Source organism: Asparagus officinalis, chromosome 7, assembly GCF_001876935.1.
Source record: "Asparagus officinalis chromosome 7, Aspof.V1, whole genome shotgun sequence".
Classification (NCBI taxonomy): domain Eukaryota; kingdom Viridiplantae; phylum Streptophyta; class Magnoliopsida; order Asparagales; family Asparagaceae; genus Asparagus; species Asparagus officinalis.
In genome coordinates, this window is record NC_033800.1 from 59,957,296 (window position 1) to 59,979,611 (window position 22,316).

At 39.7% G+C, this 22,316-nt stretch overlaps 2 protein-coding genes and 1 pseudogene across 2 annotated transcripts; 2 read left to right on the top strand and 1 right to left on the bottom strand.

Annotated features, from left to right (window-relative positions):
- Positions 762–2,246, top strand: LOC109847213 (protein FAR1-RELATED SEQUENCE 7-like). Its single transcript, XM_020416455.1, has 3 exons — positions 762–830; positions 964–2,153; positions 2,222–2,246. The coding sequence occupies exons 1-3, from the start codon at positions 762–764 to the stop codon at positions 2,244–2,246; spliced, it is 1,284 nt and encodes a 427-aa protein (XP_020272044.1).
- On the top strand, positions 9,117–11,547 carry LOC109849176 (protein NRT1/ PTR FAMILY 3.1-like). Its single transcript, XM_020418989.1, has 3 exons — positions 9,117–9,224; positions 9,853–10,070; positions 10,475–11,547. The coding sequence occupies exons 1-3, from the start codon at positions 9,152–9,154 to the stop codon at positions 11,036–11,038; spliced, it is 855 nt and encodes a 284-aa protein (XP_020274578.1). The 5' UTR covers positions 9,117–9,151; the 3' UTR covers positions 11,039–11,547.
- Positions 14,000–16,922, bottom strand: LOC109850478 (annotated as a pseudogene).

The following is a 22,316-nucleotide window of genomic DNA, read 5'->3' on the forward strand; positions in this document are numbered from 1 at the left end:
AGAACTAGTATAGAAGACGACAACATGATTGTGAGCCTCCTATTGCTACTGATCCCCTGGTATTGAGCAATTTCTAAACAAAATACCTCAATAGTTTGGTCTCTAATTTCTATTTTCTATTGCGTATTATTTAAAGAAATTCTCATCACTACCATCAAACTTTTAGTACAGCAATGAATCTCTACTCACCAATCCTTTGGGAAACAAATATTCAGTGGTGAACACCTCAAAGTCATTTTCTCCAAACTCAGGTATACAAAGTGGACATTTTAGCAATATTAGGGCTATGGACCATAGAAGATTTCAGGGTTCTAATATGAGGCAATAGATTGGTGTATGTGTCTCTTCGAAACAAAATACAAGAACAATATACTTAACTGCAATAGTGCACATCGTCGCCACTCATTCATATAGACTACTGGCATGTAATAAAAAAAAAGAACTAAGCAAGCATTAGGTGCTCTCATGTAGAATAAGATGCAAGACAGTGAAAATGAATAGTTTGCTTAATTCGAAAATATTACCGAATTGAGTAAATTCACCCAACTAGGTAATAAACTTTGTTGATTGTGTTGAATTTGGTACACTTTGAGCTACTATTAATTGTGGTTGATTTTATTTTTTGAGTTTGGATAATGAAATTTTCTAGTGACTTTGAAAGATCAACGCGATGATGATTTTTTAAAGATTTTTAACTTTTTATGATTGATAATTTGATAGCTTGTATGGACACTCCAACAATTATCTCACGTGATACAACAATGGATGAAGATGAAAACAAACATATAGGGCTTGAACTTGAAGGCGAGCACGATGATCAACTATCTACGGCAAGTTCTTTTCCTCAAGTGATAATACCCTATTATTTATAGTGTACTGCTATCTAATGACATATACCAAAATATTTGTCTTTTAGCATGAATTGGGTCTTTTTTCATAATTTTTGTTTCTCTATGTTTGTAGGCATCCGAGCATGAGGAGAATGTTGATGGCCCTATTGGTGTCGAAAATAGCGAAGGCAATCTTGTTGTTGATCCATATATCGGAATGGAGTTCTCTACTCATGAGGAAGGTTATAATTTTTACAATGCATATGCCAGACTTAAGGGATTTGGTATTCGCAAGGGTCATACAGCACGGTCGAGAAAGAAAGATGCAATCATATCTAGAACTTTTGTATGTGACAAAGAAGGCTTTAAATTTTTAAAAGATAAAAGAGAAGATGGTCGGAATGTAATTCGAAAGTCTGATACAAGATGTGGATGCAACGCAAGGATGGTTATTGGACTTGATAGAAGTACTGGAAAATGGGTGGTGCGAAGTTTAAACGTTAATCATAATGGTCATCTGTTAACCACCCCAAATCGGGTAAAGAAACACTACTCGCATCGGACATTTCATCGATCTCGAGCGACAAAAAGGTTGATAGATACTCTTGACAGTCAAGGTTTACGACCTTCTACCATTTGTAAGGTTTTAGACGTTGCTCATGCAAATGAACAAGGCTCTCTCACACCACAAGAATGCCAAGGTCATCTAAGAATTAAACGAAGAAACAATGTCGGACATGAATGTGTGAACATAGTTCGTCAATTTCAAGAGAAAAAGGTATCTGATCCTCAATTTTACTTTGCACTAGATTTAGAAAATGATGGGACGATGAGAAGTGTTTTTTGGATGGATGGTAGGGCAAGGACTTCTTACTTGCAATTTGGAGACGTTGTTTGTTTTGATGTTACATATAGAACAAACAATTTAAAATTGCCGTTTGCACCATTTACGGGTGTTAACCATCACCGACAATCTACTCTATTTGGGTGTGCACTATTGGCCGATGAAATGGAGGAGACCTTTATATGGTTATTTAGCCAATGGCTGAAATGTATGTCGGGTATAGCACCATTAACAATCATCACTGATCAAGATAAAGCTATTTGTGGTGCAATTCACAAAGTTTTTCCTCAAACTCGACATCGCTATTGTTCTTGGCACCTTCATAGGAATGCATTACAAAATTTTCAATCAATGCGTTATGATTTTGGTGATGAAGTTTCTGTAAAGTATTACAAATGGTATTGGAGTAAATCAGAAGAAAAATTTGAAAAGCGCTGGAAAGAAATGAGGGATAAATATGGTGCAGATAAAAGGAGCTGGTTAGTTAATTTATACAATCATCGAGATCATTGAGCTCCTGTGTATCTTAAAGATACTTTTACTGCAGGAATGACATCTACTCAGCGGAGTGAGGGAATTAATGCTTTTTTTGATCACTTTGTTAATTCCAATACCGAGTTACATGATTTTGTTAAGCAATATGATAATGCTGTCAGAGCTCGACGATAGAATTTTTTCTCCTCCCTCACTAACTCTACCATGTGCCAATGTCCAGAGCTGACAATTGGGATCAAAATTCTTTCACACTCTAAAAACTGCTGCTGAGAAACATTTTCCTTCATTCGTTTTGCCATCATTTCAATATTTCCTTTCAGAAATGCTTGCTACAAAGATGCATCAATATAAACCATGTAGGGAAACATAATAATAAATACCAACATCCAATGAAAAAACAAGGATATACTTACTGCAAGCCAAGGTCTTGTAACATGTATTTTTCGATCATAACTATTTGTTGTCTCAATCTTATAACAAAGTCGAATAACAAATGCATCAATGACCTACAAAAAATACCATGAATGAGTGAAATATTTATAACTAAATATATACAACATCAACCACTAAACATGACACAATTTAGCACCTACATCGTCACTGAGTTCACCTCCAGTTAAAAGTTTATAAGCATCTAAGCGAGATACACTTGCTTCAGCACACTTCCAAACGTATGTATCACTATATGCAAGTACGTGTGAGAAAATTGTGACTAAAATTAAGTCAATTTAAAGAATTATTATTAGAATAAGTCATTAACATTTACCTGGTCATTTTTAACTGTAGAAAGTTGTCTATTACTTTGTCCTCATAATCAGAGACCAGTGTCTTTCCTGGATAACTGCGAGATCTAGGTATGAAGCCTTCTTCATTTATGAACTTCTTTTTAGGAGTTCCCTCAGGACTATCCAAGATCTGGATAACGTGTTTCTTCTTTGTGACTTCTTTGGGTTGATCTAGATGCAAATATGGTGAAGTAACAAGGGGTCCATCCTTCCTCTTCCTCTTTCTGACAGCCCGTTTGATGGATGGGGTTTCCCTCTTATTATCATTACCACCTTCCTCATTTTGAGAAAAATCTCTAAGGAGTTGAAATTCATATAATTAACAATGAGATACACAAACATTATACAAAAAGTTAAAAAAGCAAAAACTAAGAGAATAGAAACTCACAATTCATGTTGAATATCGGCTTCCTCATTTTCTTCTTCAATATTTTCCTCGAAGTAGGTTTCAACTCACAATTCATGTTGAATATCGGCTTCCTCATTTTCTTCTTCAATATTTTCCTCGAAGTAGGTTTCATTATCCTCTACCACTTTCTCTTCCACATTCTCATTATCATTAGCTTTTGTATCCTCTTTGCTTTTATTCTCTGCATTAGCATTTACCGTATCCTCTTTCTCCTTGTTCATTTTTATGCCTCTAGTATCACGCTCTTCTAATTCTCGTAATTCAGTAGTGAGCTCCTTCAACTCGGATGTCATCCTAGCAATTATTGCAATCAATTCAGCTTTCCGTGATTCCTATAACACCAAAAATATACAAGCATTAGTACTCATATTGTAGTTATAGATAAAGATATTAAAAAAAAAGAAAGGAACATAAAAATAGTGAACTATTAGAGCAAATATGTGAACATACTTCTGGCGATGCCCTATGAATAAGAGGAGTATTCTTTTGGCCAATATCTGTAAAAAAATTTGGTTCTCTGAATAATTTGTTCATGTTAGTCCTCCTCCACTTTCCGGTATTCTTAACACAAAATATCAGTGGTAGCCCTTCAATATCTGAAGTATACTCTAATTCTCCCACTATTTCATAAAACCAAACCTACAAAAAATATATACATTAGAATGTGCATAAACAATAACCATTGTCAAAAAGATTTTTACAAAGTAATTATCATGCAACTCACCATGCATAAACAATAACCATTGTCAAAAAGATTTTTACAAAGTAATTATCATGCAACTCACCAGTAATACGGAGGAAAAACCACCCATGTAACCAGCGCATGAACGCTCCCCTAAGCTCCTCATACTAAGAGACTTCTTCGCCTTATTCATCTCTTTGCAAAGAAAAGTAAACACCGCATGACACCAATTATATTTATTCAAATTGGACAATTGCTCTGCATATCGAAATGCCCACAAAGGACATGTCCTACATGTCCGCGGGCATAATATGAAGCCGATAATGAAAGCCACAATAAGTTTCACACAAGTTACAGGGTCTTTATTAGCAATTTCTATAATAATCTCAGCCATTCTATCGCGGCTCCCCCAAATCACCGCCTTCTTTTTATCATCAACTTTCTTCTTGCCTTTACTCCTACTACCCTTCTTCTGCTTGAGTGTCTTATAATTCTTTACAATTTGGGTGTAAATTGTATTAGCCGCTGTTCCACTCATTTTTATTAGAATTCCCTCCTTTGATAAACCGGTAATTCGGTGAATATCCTCTATACCAAATACAAAATCTTTATTGCCAATCAAAAATGAGCATTTATCCGGATTAAATTTTTGAATCAAGCATTCAATTGCTATTTGCTCATTGTTCAATGATGTCGGTATCCGGAGAAAGTTGTGAAAATGTGTCGTCTCAAGGGATTTCGTATGCCTTTCATCCAATACTATACGCTTATCAATTAAATCTTGAAAAAAAACAAATATTGGATGGAATTCTTAATTGTGTTATCATAGCCCTACAAAAGAATTATAATTTAGAAGGTTAAAAATTAAATATAATAGGGAAAATTAAGTATAACTAATGATATATTACATGCCAAAAAACACGCATATAAACACTAACATTATATCTACAATATAAACTCAACATGATAATAATCATCATAAATTTTACATTAGGAAAGTAAAAAGTGCAAAGTAGTAGGTAAGTAAACATGCATACAGAGATCAGTCAAAAACAAACATGCATACAGAGATAAAAATTTACTTACGAAGAAAGAGTAGCTTAACCAACAGTTTGTACCTGTAAAAGAGTTAAAAATTCCTAAACGGAAAAAAAAAATTCTTCATCAAAATATACTTACGAAGAAAGAGGACCCTTGCATTTAGAAGAAGACTTTGATTTCGAAAAAATCGAGGACGTCGACCCCTTCCTTTTGTTTGAAGCCATGAGTTGGGGGCCAACGGCTACGAGTAATTGTTGTGGGGAGCGAGGACGATCAGGGCCGGCAAATAACCAGAGGCGGGAAGCGGTGGCGGCGAAGTGGGAAATCAAGGCTGGCGTTCTTGGGGAAGTTCTTGGGAGGTCAACAAGACAGCGTGCTGAAGATACCCGGCGGTTGTCCCTCTTTAGCGGATGCCTAACGCCTGCACTCCGCTCAGATCGCCGTGGGGGGGATGGGAAACGATGCAGCGCTGGTGGTTGAAATCGCCGTGGTGGGAGGAGAAACGTGGCGGTGGACGTTCTGCGTGGCCTTCGGGGAGGGGAGACGTGATACATACAATCAGCGGCTTTTTTTCATTTTTAGGGAATTGTTAGGGTTTTTTTTTGGAATTGCTATTAATGGACGGCTTAGATGTATTTGGGTTTTTTTGAATCAATGGTCAAGATCGCGCATCCTTAGGTTGCATCTAGGGAGTCACCTTAGGTACACTTTTCCATATATATATATATATATATATATATACAAAGCAGGGGTGCACTCCGCAAATGTATTTCCTGTCATCTTCTTTGGCGATGAGGTATAGCTTTAGTTGTGTATGTGTACAAAGCAGGGGTGCACTCCGCAAATGTATTTCCTGTCATCTTCTTTGGCGATGAGGTATAGATTTAGTTGTGTATGAACAAGAGTTTATTATTATTACACATAGAAGTGGTAATTTTGAGTTCTTGCTGGGGTTATTAGAGAAGTCTATTGATTTACTTTCAACAAGTGTTCTAGTTTACATGTGTGCATCTGATAGTAATCACATAACCATATTTTATCCAGTATAAATATAGATTTTCCATTAACACTTCAAACTAAATTCATCAAGAAAATTTAACCATCCATCAAACTATGAGCAAGAGGAATAATCTTGTGTGCTAGTTCTAGGGACAAAGCAACAGCCTCTTTCAAAATATTGAGCCAGGCCTTAACTCCAGACACAAACCAAACACCAAAAGAATTTAAGTAGGATACGTAAATTGAGAATTCAATCTACAGGAATATGAAATGTAGTACAAATTGAAACTTTTCAAATTAAACCAAAATTTCAGCAAAATTTATCAATACTAATATGATCCCAAGACTAAAACATACTATAAAGCTCCTAACATTAACGCCCATAAAAATAAAGACTCAAGAAAATCCCAAAATTGATAGAAGGCAAGATCAAAAAGCCCTAGTTAAGAGTGTACCTCAAAATCCAGTGATTGGCTCGATTGAAGACCTGAATGTTGAAATTGCTCGATCGAATGTCTAAACCTGAACAGGACAGACGCTCGGACAAATTGAAGAGGAACTGGGCTCGATCGGAGAGAGGGAGGAGGAACTATGGCTCGATGGAGAGATGAGAACTCGAGCGCTCGAGAGGAGAGAGAGAGGAACTATGGTTCGAGGATCGCCGCCGCTCGCCGCCGCTCGATGAACTATGGAGAGAGGAGAAATCGAGGGCTTCTTTTATGAGAGATGAAGGGAGCCAAGGGACGACAAGTTGGTGTTATTCGGGTCAGCTTCTTTGTGTTATACGGGTCAGGCGGGTCAACCCTAACTTAGCCATCTAATAAACGGGTTAGTTCGGGTTGACCCGTTTATGACCTGATCCATATAACTTGACCCATATCCATAATAAACGGGTCGGGTCTGAGCGGGTCGGGTTGATGGGTCGATTCATAAATTGCCACCCCTACGCGTAACCCGGAGGTGCATACCCTAACAAATTGAAGTAGCTATATTTTATGAGGATAAAAGCAGGTATCATATGATTCTGCGTAATACAAGAACATTGGGTGAGAAACTATCTATTCTTGAATTAGCGCGGTTAAACAAGCTTGTTCAGCCTTAGATATTTTGGAAGGTTGCTCTTCCCTTACCGCAGCCCAACAAAGGGTTAAATACGTGGGTACTATATGTCAAGACATGGATTAAGATATATGTTAATATGTGATGTGATCCTTTGAAAGACAAGCCTAAAAAGTCTGTTGTCTTTGTTATTGTAGAAAAAATAAAAGTGACACAAGACTCCCAGAAAGCTCCCTCACTCCCAGAATTTATTAATGATGAATTTTTTTTTGTATTTATTACAAACTGTAGCAATGATTTATGTTTTTTTATACAAGGAGAAGCAAATACAATCACAGTAAAATATCGCAAGATAGTATTCCAAAATTGCTTCTGCCAGCTTTATATGTCTCTTTTTTATACAAGGAGAAGCAAATACAATTAACCTAAGTGCTCAAGGAAAGGAAACAAATAAAACTGCTAATCTCCTAGAGATGGAAACAGTGAAATATCTCCAGCTAGCATTCCAAAAATGCTCCTGCCAGCTTGTACGTTGCGCAACAGTTATGTCATAATTCCTGATGATATATATCTTCACAATAATTTAAAGTTATGGAGAGACTATAAATATACATTCATACATTCATACAATAATCTAAAGCAAAGAGACAGGGCCTCATTGACTCCACCCCAACAGCAGCTTTATTGCTCTCAAACTGAGAGAGGCAGGGGCTCAAGCTCACTGTTGCACTCAGCAATGGAGAGCAAAAATGGAGGAGAGAAGAAGAAAACAAAGCAAGGAGGGTTCAAGACTATGCTATTTATACTTGGTTAGCGCTGTGAATTTTAATTTTTCATAATCCCACTTTACATTTTGTGTTTGCTTACCGTAATTTAGACACGGCATTCGGACAAATAAAAATTCGTCATGAATTAGTTCTTGTGTATGGATTTGTTTTTCTCAAATATAATAACTGCTACAAACTTCAAATTTGATGTTAACTAGAAATTTCCTTGAAAAAAGAGAATGATGTTAACCATTTTGTGCTTCAATGTTCCGAGTGTTTTAGCCAAGTGCTGGTATTTTCCCTATGTTTTTTTCTTATTAATTTACCAGGAGTAGATCAAAGCACAAAAATTCTAGCATTAAATCCTCAAATAAAGATCACACAGGACATGCTGACTTACGGCTTGCTGGTCATCTGTCGAACTGGCAAAATGTTTAGCATCATGATTCTATACACAACTACTACATCTCTCACTAATTAATTTGTTAGTAGTTCTTCTTTAATTATTGAGGAGTTTTCCATTCTTGCGCACATTGGTCTTCTTGTGCTCAGCTTGACTGCATCCCTGCTCGCTTTCAGGAAATGATATCTGTGATAAGTTTGCAACTGCTGGATTCAATGCAAACATGGTCTCGTACTTGACCAGCCAGTTGCATTTGCCTCTAGTTACAGCCTCCAACACCCTCAGCAACTTGAGTGGCACTTCCAGCCTCACCACCATCATCGGTGCTCTGATCGCCGACTCCTTTGCTGGCCGTTTCTGGACCATCACCGTTGGCTCGCTCATCTATCAGCTGGTACGCATGTACAATCTTAAAACAGTTACATATTTAAGGCTTGTCTGGTATGTTGCAACCGCAATTACAATGCAAATGTCAGTTCCGTGCAGCTGCAGTTGCTGTAAATGTTGTGGCATGCAGTTGTACCTGTAGCTATGGGAATTTTAAAATTTTCTTTTTGAATTCTATTCGGGTGTAGTTGCAATTGAGTCGCGACTTAAAACTCTCTGCTCAAAATGATTGCAACTGATACTCCCATCCAAATTTGCATTTGTCGTGAACACATCTGGGGTATGTCAGCTTGTATGTTGCGCAACAGTTATGTCATGATTCCTGATGATATATATCTTCACAATAATTTAAAGTTATGGAGAGACTATAAATGTACATTCATACAATGATCTAAAGCAAAGAGACAGGGCCTCATTTACTCCACCCCAATCTCACTGTTGCTCTCAGCAATGGAGAGCAAAAATGGAGGAGGGAAGAAGAAAGCAAAGCGAGGAGGGTTCAAGACTATGCCATTTATACTCGGTTAGCGCTGTGATTTTTAATTTTTCATAATCCCACTTTACATTTTGTGTTTGCTTACCGTAATTTAGACACCGCATTCGGACAAATAAAAATTCGTCATGAATTAGTTCTTGTGTATGGATTTGTTTTTCTCAAATATAATAAGTGCTACAAACTTCAAATTTGATGTTAACTAGAAATTTCCTTGAAAAAAGAGAATGATGTTAACCATTTTGTGCTTCAATGTTCTAAGTTATCTCTTTTGCTCTTTGGACGAAACTAATTAGCTGATCCCTTGCGGTTGTCTATACTAGCATACCAAATTTTAGTTATTTTCCTAGTGTTTTAGCCAAGTGCTGGTATTTTCCCTATGTTTTTTTCTTATTAATTTACCAGGAGTAGATTAAAGCACAAAAATTCTAGCAATAAATCCTCAAATATTAAAGATCACACAGGACATGATGACTTACAGCTTGCTGGTCATCTGTCGAACTGGCAAAATGTTTAGCATCATGATTCTATACACAACTACTACATCTCTCACTAATTAATTTGTTAGTAGTTCTTCTTTAATTATTGAGGAGTTTTCCATTCTTGCGCACATTGGTCTTCATGTGCTCAGCTTGACTGCATCCCTGCTCACTTGCAGGAAATGATATCTGTGATAAGTTTGCAACTGCTGGATTCAATGCAAACATGGTCTCGTACTTGACCAGCCAGTTGCATTTGCCTCTAGTTACAGCCTCCAACACCCTCAGCAACTTGAGTGGCACTTCCAGCCTCACCACTATCATCGGTGCTCTGATCGCCGACTCCTTTGCTGGCCGTTTCTGGACCATCACCGTTGGCTCGCTCATCTATCAGCTGGTACGCATGTACAATCTTAAAACAGTTACATATTTAAGGCTTGTCTGGTATGTTGCAACCGCAATTACAATGCAAATGTCAGTTCCGTGCAGCTGCAGTTGCTGTAAATGTTGTGGCATGCAGTTGTACCAGTAGCTATGAGAATTTTAAAATTTTCTTTTTGAATTCTATTCGAGTGTAGTTGCAATTGAGTCGCGACTTAAAACTCGCTGCTCCACACATCTGGGGGCCTTTTGCATCTGCATTTATTGGTCGTACGTGAAACAAGAAGACGGAATCATGGAATTGTCCCAAAATGTCTCATTTGCATGCAATTGTATTTTCTAGCTTTGCAGTTAGAGCGAAAGTATTCACTCAATATTATATCTGATGCTTTATCAACATCAAAAAACTTAATTTTACAGGGAATGATCACTCTCACAATATCAGCTATCCTCCCTGCTCTCCGCCCACCGCCGTGCACACCACCTGACATTTGCCACCGTCCATCAACATTCCAACTCCTAGTCCTCTACTCCTCCCTCATCCTAACCTGCATTGGCGCTGGAGGCATCAGACCCTGTGTTGTTACATTCGGCGCAGACCAATTTGAACTCGACAAGACACGAACAAGCACAAGAAAATGGAACTATTTCAGTCTCTACTACTTCGCATTGAGCGTGTCTCATCTCTTAGCCCTTACTTTGGTTGTGTATATCCAAGACAATGTTGGTTGGGGATGGGGGTTTGGGATTCCTAGCATGGTGATGTTCGTGTCGGTTGTTGTGTTTGTGATTGGATATCCGCTGTATATAAAAATTAAGCCTGCAGGGAGCCCGATGACACGGTTGACACAAGTATTGATTGCTGCTTTCAAGAAGAGGAAGATTGCGAAGCCTGAAGACCCGAGTCTTTTGTTTGTTGATAAGGAATTGGATGCTGATATTTCAACTGGAGGGAGCCTTATCCATACTGAACAGCTTCGGTGAGTGCACATCTCGAGCAATACTCAAGTAGCATGAAATGTTGAATTGGAATTTCCTAGAGTTGAACAGGGCATTAACTTACTTATACATGCAAAATGGAATACGATCAAACTATAAAAACACAATTTTGATGAATTTCAACATCATGAAGTTTTGCATATTGAGCAGACCCATAGGCCACATTGATAACATGTTTTCAGTGAAATGGACAAAATTTAGCTTGTTTGTTTTAGCAGAGAAATGTGAAAACAATAACAGGATCCAATAAAAACTTGCTACTATACACACCAAAAAGAATTATAGGCGTAATACAATAAAGAGCGTGTAATAGTAATAAGGAAATGACATGAGACTAGAACCTCAATGCATTCTTGATACTGAACCCTTAAAATATGACCCTGATCATGCATTTTTATTCTCATGGTTTACAATTTAGTTAACATGAAATGATGAATTGGAGTCCACTCTGAAAGCAAGTCTAATTCCTAAAATTGAACAGATTGGATAAAATTAATCGATAAAAACTCGTGTCTGATGAATCTCAACACGGTTTTATTTCATGAAATTTGTATAATGAGCAGACCCTCAACTACATAACCTTGATAACTTATTACTTTCAGTAAAATAAACATTTGGACAACACTCAGCTTGTTTCTTTCACCAATTTTGCTGATATTATACCCTGAAACTGATATCCCTACATCATGGAAATTCATTCATGGATTGGCCAAGGTTCCTTGATCAAGCTGCAATCATTACTGATGGCGACATGACTGACTCTGGCAAGACAAGGCTCTGGAGACTATCGAACGGATTTGCCCTAGAGCCTTCCTATCCAGTACCTCCCAATCACCATCTGACTCCTCTTTCTTCTTTCCATTTTCCTTGCCCAACAGCGGACGATACAAGTCCTTCTGGTACAGATAGTCCTCCATCTGCAACTTCCAGTAGGCAAAATCCGATCCATCGAACTTCTCAATCTTTGATTTGCTTTCCTCTGCCATGGCTTTCACACAAATTGCTGAACGAAGCTCTGATACCAGTTGTTGGGGATTTCGAAACAATCAATCGAACCCTTGCCCTTCCGGACCTTGTGTTGAAAGTAGGAAAGTAGGAATAAAACCACAAATAAAGATCTAACTTGCAAAAAACAGTAAGGGAGATGAACACACGGATTTAACGAGGTTCGGCAACTTGCCTACGTCCTCGGGAGCCACACCACACAATCTTTTTATTAATTAAAGAAGAAAATACAAGCTCTCAAACAAGGGGTTAATCTCTCTGAGATTCTCTCTCTCTTTGCAGTCAAAAAGCTCTCTTTTTGATGTCTTACAAACCCTAAAAATATTTGGGGTATATATAGAATCCTGAAACAAAACAGATTCCCAAACAGTTTAGGAAACTGTCTGGACGATTCGGAGTTTTTGTACGATCAGTCGCCGGAGAGCATGAGGAGCACGGCAGTGGCGCTGTTCAACCTTGCCGCATCCATCGGTTGGAAAATTATATACTTGTGACTGCGGTGAGTAAGTATACGAAGAAGAGAGGAGATTGGTTGCAGGATGATATTAATAGGGGGAAGTTGGATTCCTATTATTGGTTGGTGACAGTGTTGCAAGTGATTAATTTTGCGTATTATCTTGTTTGTGCAAAATTATATACTTATAAGACGTCACTACTACAAAAGGCTCTATTAGTAATGGTTCAAACCGTTGCTAATAAGCCTATTAACAATGGTTTGGACCGTTTCTAATAGATTAGCAATGGTTAAAACCGTTGCAATTAGTCCGTTACTACTAAGGCCGTTGCAATTAGCTTATAGCAACGGTATACAACCGTTGCAAAAGTAACAACCGTTACTATTAGATTATTTTTTAATTAAAAATAAAAATCCACGTCAGCAAATCTCAACCATTGCTATAGTGTATTAACAACGGGAGGCAACCATTGCTATAAGGATAAACTTTTAAATATCACTGCATATTTTCACAATCATTAAAATGAAACAAATAATAACATTTGTAAATAAATTTAAACGCAATTCTATTAAACAAATAACATGTCTTTGACACATGTTTTATTAACAAATCCAACAATATGCTAATTACAAAGCTTGTACTTCTTTAGACCATAGAGGTTTACATGGTTCCTCGCTCCTTAACACTCTCAAACTCTAAATTTGATAAAGTATGATGATGGACTGTTTTGCATGATGGCAACCAAAATGTTGTTGATCGAATAGTTTTCTTGCTTCAATTTTCGCTTCATCATGAGCCTGCTCCAGTCTGCTCTCTGGTACTGGTAAATGCAGCTTATCCATTCTTTGATTGTACAACTTCATGCACCGTTCCAGAATCGTAGTGTGGCTCCGCCTTCGTCTTCTACTCGTGAAGGCCAACTGAAGTTGCGCACAACTCTAGTTTCTTAATGGTGACTTCCTTCGTCAACATGTCCGCCGGATTTTGACTCCCCAAAATCTTCATTAAATGCAACTTTTCGTCCTCGATCAGCAAGCGTATAAAATGGTATTTAACGTCGATGTGCTTCGTTCTGGCATGATATACTGGATTCTTGGCAAGATGTATAGCGCTCTGGCTATCACAATAAAGAACTCCTCTCCCTTGCTTCAGATCCAACTCTTCCAAGCACCCGTTCAACCAGATCATCTCCTTGCTTGCTTCAGTCACCGCGACATACTCAGCCTCGGTTGTAGACAAAGTCACAATCTTCTGCAGACGTGAGACCCAGCTCACTGCTGTCGACGCTAAGGTATAAACATACCCCGTGGTGCTTCGCCTCGTATCATGATCACCGGCGAAGTCCGCATCCACGTATCCCTGCAGCACCAACTCCTTCCTCCTGAAACATAGTGGCTTGTTCGTTGTTCCCCTCAAGTACCGCATTATCCACTTCACGGCCTCCCAATGCTGCTTCCCTGGATTGCTTGCAAATCTGCTCTCGAATAGTTTTCTTGCTTCAATTTTCGCTTCATCATGAGCCTGCTCCAGTCTGCTCTCTGGTACTGGTAAATGCAGCTTATCCATTCTTTGATTGTACAACTTCATGCACCGTTCCAGAATTACCTTATTGAAGACCTCGACAATAGAATCTGTAGATGGAATTTCCCCTTTGTTCAAGGCTTCGAGAATTTGAAACACCAATTAGAGAATACAATTCAATATAACCATAATAAGCCCAGCTATTATGCTCATGATCATGCTGCATGAAACCGGAATAAGATACTACAGGAAATAAATTATACATCTTAAAAAAGAAAAATGGCAATGCAATTAAAGAAACACCTGCTCCAGAAAGGAAGCGAACTCCTTTTCGCTAAGAGTTTTCCTTGCACAATCTTTGGACGTATAACAGTAGCAACAAGTTCTTTCAATTGCTCCCTCCGTTCGACATATTTCGGTTCAAGCTCACTATCATTCATATCACAAAGTTTTGTTCTTTGAAGATGAGGCTGCCAAACAATCCCACCGCTATTAATGAGCATTGAAAAGCACATAATCATGAAATATCCACACGTATGTGCATAAAGGGAATGAGAGTGATTAGGATCTAAAAATTGGATTTAAGCTTAGATCCTATCACTTAAAAAAGTATATATTTTGCAACAAAATAGATGAACGTGTTCCAAATCATACAAAATGCATGTGACAAATGGTTTTGTGATATCTTTCAAATGGGATCAAAATCCACAGTTTCCAACATCAAGTTGCTTGGTTTACGGCTTAAAATATTTTAAATGTAACAAATTCGGTAGAAAAGACTGTTCACGATTTAGATCAAGATCAGTAGTTTAGTGTGATAATAATGAACCTCCGTTAATAGTTTGTTCAACATGCTATTCTGCTTCAAGTTTGTACGTTGTTCGTATACAGGCAAACATCCTCAAATCACATGATTTTTTTTACTTTCAAAACCTGATGATTTCGTAAGACCTGAACTTGAAATAGGACAAACATAGATTAGCAAAAACAGCATACCTGTGGTAAGCTAAAGGCTGTACTATTATCACCCATAATTGCAAGGGAATCCCTAATCTGGTTTACCTAACAAAACAGAAAATAGAGACACGTATGAATAAGAATCACATGCAGTCCAATCAACATAAAATTTGATGCCAAAGTACCTGATCAATGTTTTTGTCACCTGTAGTAACAAATAAATATGATTTATTAAATGCATTTCAGAAAGCTTGTCCCTGACATGGTCACTGATATGAACATAAGCCACGCAACCAAATACCCGCAAGTGTGAGAGATAGATGGTCTACTCCTATATGTGTCTAATCCCCGAGATAGATGGTGCCTGTTCTCCCTCAGACTTCCGTCCTATCAATCTAATCAATAGCATTTGCAAGATCTTCTCCAAAGTCTTGGCCAATATGTAGGCATCAAAAATTGCCTATAGGTCCCCGAACACAGCTCGAGACGGAGAGAAGACGACGAACGTCGTTATCTGAGTCTAAGAGGATTAAATGCATTTCAGAAAACTTTTGTTAAAATCACATCAATTATGAAATCTAACTAAAACTAACCATCATAATCATACTTTGAGCAAACATGGAGGCATCAAATCATACTTTGAGCTTCATTCACCATTTCTTGAACGGATTTCCCTTCTGTATGAAGGCATCAAATCATACTTTGAGCAAACATGGAACACCAACTATCCATATAGTGAAATTGGAAATAAGTGAAAACAAGACTAAACATCTCAAAGCTGCATGATGAAGAGAGTGCTACCTATTTTTAACAATTTGATATGGAAGTACTTGACAAGAAAAATAGAAAAGCTTCTGAACCTATGTAGGAAATCCCGTTGGATAAGCCACACAAGCTTAGCAGGCTGAAATGCAGCATCCTGCCCCTGTAGAGAGCACCAGAATATCAGCGATTAAAACATCCATGAAATAAATATAAAATTTAACTCATTATACTAAGACAGTGGATTACCTTCACTCTGTTTACCATGCAACATCAGAAGATAACATTCAAACTGTTATTAGCTGAGAATAACAAATTAAGAACACAAACAACAAAGCATTAAGCAATGCAACAAACCTGCCATAGAATTCTTCCACAATTTCAACAGCGAATGACAAATGAGATATGTCAGCCTCACGAATCTACAACCAACATAAAAAATGTAGTCACAGATAGGATGAAAAGGAATATTTCTGGTTCGGTATATATAGAACTTTCAAAGAAGTTAATATGTGCCCATTAAAGTTAAAAATATATGCAAATGATAGAAGATAATCACAATACCCTTGTCTATTATTGACCTTCAACCGAAGCCCTATAAATACAAGCCTAGGGCCTCCTTTCAGCGGGGACGAATTATTATCAAGACGTGGAGGCGCTGCTGGATTGAGGAGTCGAGGAGCACGAATTTCAGCGAAGGCAAATCAGATCCTGGCGAACTTCAGCATAAAGAAGGATCTATTCGATGGATCTGAACCCCGTCCGTCCGTCCCTTGAGATTAGGCTTGGTCTTAATCTCGAGAAGAGCCCTGATTTCACCCTTGTCTATTATTGACCTTCAATATTGGAATGAAAAAAATCATATCTCAAAAAAGCAATACATGTCACAGGCAATGTTTGTAAGCATATGCTACGTACGTTTCTAATTATAAAATATCCATGGCATGAAAAAGCAATTCAAGTGCAGCATCCTACAAAAAAGTTCACATCTTTATTCAAAAAAAATCCAACAGAGGCAAAATCACAAACACCTTAACCGCAGGAACCCACTTGTCCATCAAAACCACCAGTCTCCATGGTCAGCAGCGACTTCCAATGCATCCTACGCACCAAATAGGGGAAGAGGGAGAGGGGAGAGAGGGCGGCGAGGTGGCGGGGTACAGGGCCGACGACGGCCTCGGTGAAGACGAAGCTCTGCCGAATTTTTCATCAACTGGATCCAGATCTAAGGTGGTCCACGGATATTAACATCCCCGACACAGGCAAAGACACCCACGCAAGCAGAAGACCGATAAACGATCTCCCTGCGTTTGTTTGATAAAGTTGAGATCTAGGGCTTTTTGAGTTTAACATGGAGCAGGTTGGGGGTAATAGTTAGGGATTTTTCTTCAGTCCCGCCAAAGTTTTTGTTTCCCCCCTCTTTTAGAATACAGATTTTGGTTAATTAATTAAAATAGAAAAAGGTAACCGTTTCAAATAGAAATTTAAAGTGAGTTGTTAGTGGAACCGTTTTTCATAGGCCCTATTAGCAACAATTTATTTATTAACTGTTGCTAATAGGGCCTTTTGTAGTAGTGCGTTGGAAGTTGATGGAGTAGAGAAAGGAGGAGGTTCTGTTGGAGATTTGGAGCTTGTTAATAGTGTTGAAGACTGATTAAAAGTTGACTTGGTAACTGATATTTTGCTGATTTTTCTGATGTAATTGCAGATTTTCATTAGCTAAAATTTCGGTCTTTGGTTGTTATTTTAGTGGAGTAGTGGCTAATAAATCTGACAGTAGTTCAGATTTTTATGATGATTCAGTTGTTTTGTAAGCCTATAAAAGGTACTTTCAGTTTATGAATAAGATCTGAACTCCTCCTCAATCAAGGAGTTGAGTACAGAAGACGTGCCCACTTTATCGAAGAGAGCTCGTCAAAAGCAGCGCCAACGCCTTGCGCGCAAACTCGTTAGGGCTTTGGAGTTAATTGACGGGATCCGTTACGAGGCGGATCTGAAAATAAGACAACGCCATGCGCCCCAACAGCGAACAAATGCCCTCTCCTCCAAATCACCAACAAGTGAATGGGTACAGGTCAAAAGGATTCGTTCAACTCTTGAAGAGCGGATCAAAAAGCGTCGCGCACTGCTTGCGCGCGCGCGAATTCTTGCGCAAGAGGTCAAAAGATTGCAGAGGGAAGAAGTGGAAATTTGTAAGCCTATAAAAGGTACTTTCAGTTTATGAATAAAGGGTAGCAAAATCTTCTCCTCTTTTTTTTCCAACATGGTATCAGAGCTCTAGTTATCTTGGGTTTGTAAGGATTTAAAAAAATAGAGTGATCAACCTTTGTTTTTTAATGGCATCCAACAAGTATAATGACTTGTGAATCACCTAAGGAGGCATGTGAGATGCTAAAGGAAGAGTTCAAGGGCAACGATCAAACAAAATTGATGCAAGTTCTGAATCTCAAAAGGGAATTTGAGATGCAAAAGATGAAGAAAGGTGAGACCATCAAAGAGTATGTCAGTAAGCTTATGACTATTGTCAATCAAATTAGATTGCTTGGTGAAATATTTTCAAATGAAAGAGTGGTTGATAAGATTTTAGTGACTGTTCCCAAAATGTATGAGTCCAAAATTTCCTCACTTGAAAATTCCACACTTTTAGAAGAAGCATTTTTGTAGGAGAGAGAAAGAACTAGAATTGCTGGAGTGATGTACGTCAAAGGACGAATCTCCTTAAGACAAATTACGCCCCGTGCTATGGTGCTTATACAGGATGATCGGATGCTATCTCCCAAGATACAACACTCCTTCATAGCTTCGGAAAAGCACTTCTACAAAGTTGTACTAGTGAACCAAAGCTAATCGTGTCTTCCACCACTTGATCGGAAAGGAAAACAAATGGAAGAAGAACGAACACAAACTTCAGATCTCTCTTAAATACACTGGATTTGATTCAATGTTGAGTGCTTTGGGAATGAGATTTTGGGTTCCTTTTATAGAGGCTAGGTGTCTTTTGAAGACATCCCTTCACCAAATGACGCATCCATTCGGAATAAAAAGAAGTGATTGTTTGGGTTCGAACAGACACAACTCAACGAACAGTTGCGACTCTTCGTGATTAGATGCGCCCTTCTAAACACGTGACTCTTAAGAATGCTAATAAAGCGGCAAATCCCCTGAAAGAAACGTATTCATCTAATGATGACAATTTTATACCAGGGGAGTCATGTCAACACACGATAGGTTGCTTCGGTCATCTGACCGATGAGTTGTACTATCGGGCTGGGGGTATGAACGAGTCTCGGAAAAGATAAAGAAGTGATTGTTTGGGTTCGAACAGACACAACTCAACGAACAGTTGCGACTCTTCGTGATTAGATGCGCCCATTAAACTTTAGTTTTGGTCCATCTTCCGACTTGAATATCTCATTCATTCGGAAACTGATTTGGACAAGTGAGTATACCAGATTTATTGCCTTTGAATGTAGAACGCGTTCAAACTCACTCACATCCATTTCGGACAGAGGGACACACCAAAAAGTTTTAGCTCAATTTGCCTAAAAATTTACTTGGAAAAATCCAAGTTTCCCCAACAAAATTCAATAACTATAGTAATGTGCGCCGAACTAATCAGGGCAGTATTATCAGCATGCAGTTGCCCCAAGACCGCTCCGCAGAGGGTCTCAGTATCCGAGAGGATCTCCAACGGAATGACTAAGTCCAAACCAAAGCGTCTCCGTAAAAAGCTATCGATTGTTCAAGGTGACGAACTCCCGGAAGTCACAATAAATATGGCTGATAAGGGAAAGTCGATTCGACCTTCTAGCTCTGACCCGCTTATATCTCATCGTCTAACCCGGTTGTGATCAGGGACCACTAGACGCAGGGACTACCAAAGAATGCAGAGAGGGTTATCCTTGGATGATGAAGCATCGGATGCTAACTCTGCAGTCGCTTCTGACAAAACGGTATCTAGCCCAGGGCAATCCCGCGAAGTGTTTATGATTAACACCGAAGAAGCAACGAAAATGGTTGAGGATGCTCTAGCCAAGCAGAAGCAAGCATTTAAATTTGAAATGGAAATGGCTATGTTGCGGATGAGGGAAGAGCATGACCAACAGATCCGAGCCTTGTCGAATCGGCTGGGTGAATCCAATCGTCGCAACAATGTTAGCCAAGCAGGTAGAGATTCAGATGTGGATGAACGTCTTGACGCTGAGAACCCTCCCGTTGACCAAAACGCTGGGGGTGGTCCCACTAATGATGACAACGCCGGGGGTGGCCCCGTTATTCCTCTTAAGAATCGTCTTAAGCCCGATACGAGCGAGGATGAGAAAATAAAAGATCTCGAGAGCAAAATCAATGCTCTAATGTCTGTTCAAGAGGTGAAAAGGACCGGCATTCCGTGTTCCTATCCAAGAGAGTGGGATTTAATAGCATACCCGGCGAAGTTCAACCTGATTAACTTCACGCCGTTTGACGGGAATGGTTCGCCCACACAGCATCTGATCTACTTCAAGTCCTACTTGGGCATGATCTCCGGCAATGAAGCCTTGATGGTTCGATCATTCGTTGGCACCCTTCGCGGGCCCGCCTTTGATTGGTACCGCTGTCTCAAACCCGGAAGTATTAACAACTGGGACGATATGGAGAGCTCATTCCTCGGTAGTTTCTTTGATGACGACGACGAGGTATCCATCAGGACACTTTTCGATGAGAAACAAGAAGATGATGAGACAGTCGACGACTTCGTCAAACGCTTCAGGAATAAGGCAATGAACTGCCGAGATCCGATCACGGAGGACTTCATCCTCCAGACATGTCATAACAACCTATCTATTGAGATATTGGGAGTGTAGGCATCGAAAATTACCTATGGGTCTCCACGAATAGCTCAGTGTTAAAGAACGACAATGAACATCACTATCTGGTTCACAGGAGTTCGACTGATGTCGGTGAACGCTTGAAGTGAACCGACGAACTACGTGAGCTGATAGGATTTCGGAATAACGAAGACACAGGCTAATCGAGAACCCCGCGATGTTTACAAAAGGAACAACGCCCTTCGTGTCTCGTGGGAACAATGCGCTTCGTGTCTCATTCATTCTACAGATAATCCAACTATTGGAGCTGATAGAACTCCTTGTCGGCTTTCCAATGCATTTGGAATCACTCAGATCCGAGTTCAGACAAAGAAGTTACAGCGAAAACAGTCAAACGGGCATTAAAAACGTCTCAAAGTTGAACTGAGGCACCTACGGTGTCTCGGCCAAGTCGAGACACCCCAAGGGTGTCTCGGCCAAGCCAAGACACCCCTAGGGTGTCTCAGCGCGGATTTGGGCCCTTTAAGTGGTTTTAACCGCTCCGCAACCCCTCATGCCTATAAATACAAGCCTTAGGCCTCATTTTTTCAGATCTGGAGTTTTGGAGAATTGGCGAAGCCCTGCCAGAGTGAAGAGTGATCGAGCACTTCAACATAAGAGAGTTTCTTCGTCAGATCTACATCACCCGTACCCGATCCTTAGTATTATCCCGTTGTGGTAATACTAAGAAGAGCAAATATCTCGCTTTTATCGAGATAGGCGCTTCAAGTTTCTAGATCTCCTCGCGGATCGACGAAGCTCTGGATCAGATCTGATTGCCAGGTAGTCCACGGATATCGACGTCCCCGTCACAGGCTAAAGACCCACGCAAGCAAGAGACGACGAACGGATCTTGTGTTTATTTTCAAGAAAGTTGTAATTTTTATTTATTTGTTGTTTGAATTCATTTGTAACGTTTAAAGTTTAATGAAATCAATGATGAAGGCAACTTTCGACGAAAACACTCTGGCGACCACAGTGGGAGCCAACGGCCTCGCTGCCGAGGCCGTCGTGACGCAACCGGCCTTCAAGATCCGGGTGAACGAAGAGATCGAATACGAGTTCGATCAACAGAAGTTTGAAGAGTACCTCTCTTCCTCCTCCTCCAGATCCGCCTCTCCAAACAGGCGTAGGAATACTTCCTCTTCCAAGAGTGCTCGCGGGCCCTCAGGATCGAAGATCCAAGATCCCCTCGCCGCTATTGCACCTACTCCCCGCGACGCGGCTATGGCGTCTAACGTGGTCGAAGCTGCAGATCCAGATCTCCCTTCCGCCACAAAGTCAACCGCTGAAGGTGTTCCAACCTTGTCGAAGAGGGCGCGCCAAAGACGGCGTCAACGCCTTGCGCGACAGTTGGCTAAGGCCGCAGAATCGATGGACGGGATCCGTTACAATGAGGATCTAAAGTCCAGACAGCGTCAGGTGCAACAACAGCGAACAACTAACTCCTTCTCTAAAGCGGAGACAAATGAATGGGTCCGCGTCAAGAGGACTCGCTCCACTCTCGAAGAGCGAATCAAGAAACACCGCGCGTTGCTTGCGCATGCCCGAGTCCTTCTGCAGAAAGCGGAAGAGATGCAGAAAGAAGAGACGGTCAAGAAACTGTCAAAACACAAGCGGGTGTGGGTGCCAAAGGCGAAGCCGACGCCTAAGACAAAAGTGGACGGAAGTATCGTCCAACCTTCTTCAAATCCAGATCCCGTTTCCCCTGCTCCC

Bases quoted from the DNA above. Each gene is read 5' to 3' on its own strand.
- LOC109847213 (XM_020416455.1), top strand. From the start codon at position 762: ATGGATGAAGATGAAAACAAACATATAGGGCTTGAACTTGAAGGCGAG. The intron at 831-963 runs GCAAGTTCTTTT...CTATGTTTGTAG, and splicing joins ACGATGATCAACTATCTACG to GCATCCGAGCATGAGGAGAA. The intron at 2,154-2,221 runs GTTAGTTAATTT...CTTTTACTGCAG, and splicing joins GGTGCAGATAAAAGGAGCTG to GAATGACATCTACTCAGCGG.
- LOC109849176 (XM_020418989.1), top strand. From the start codon at position 9,152: ATGGAGAGCAAAAATGGAGGAGGGAAGAAGAAAGCAAAGCGAGGAGGG. The intron at 9,225-9,852 runs GTTAGCGCTGTG...GCTCACTTGCAG, and splicing joins GACTATGCCATTTATACTCG to GAAATGATATCTGTGATAAG. The intron at 10,071-10,474 runs GTACGCATGTAC...TTAATTTTACAG, and splicing joins GCTCGCTCATCTATCAGCTG to GGAATGATCACTCTCACAAT.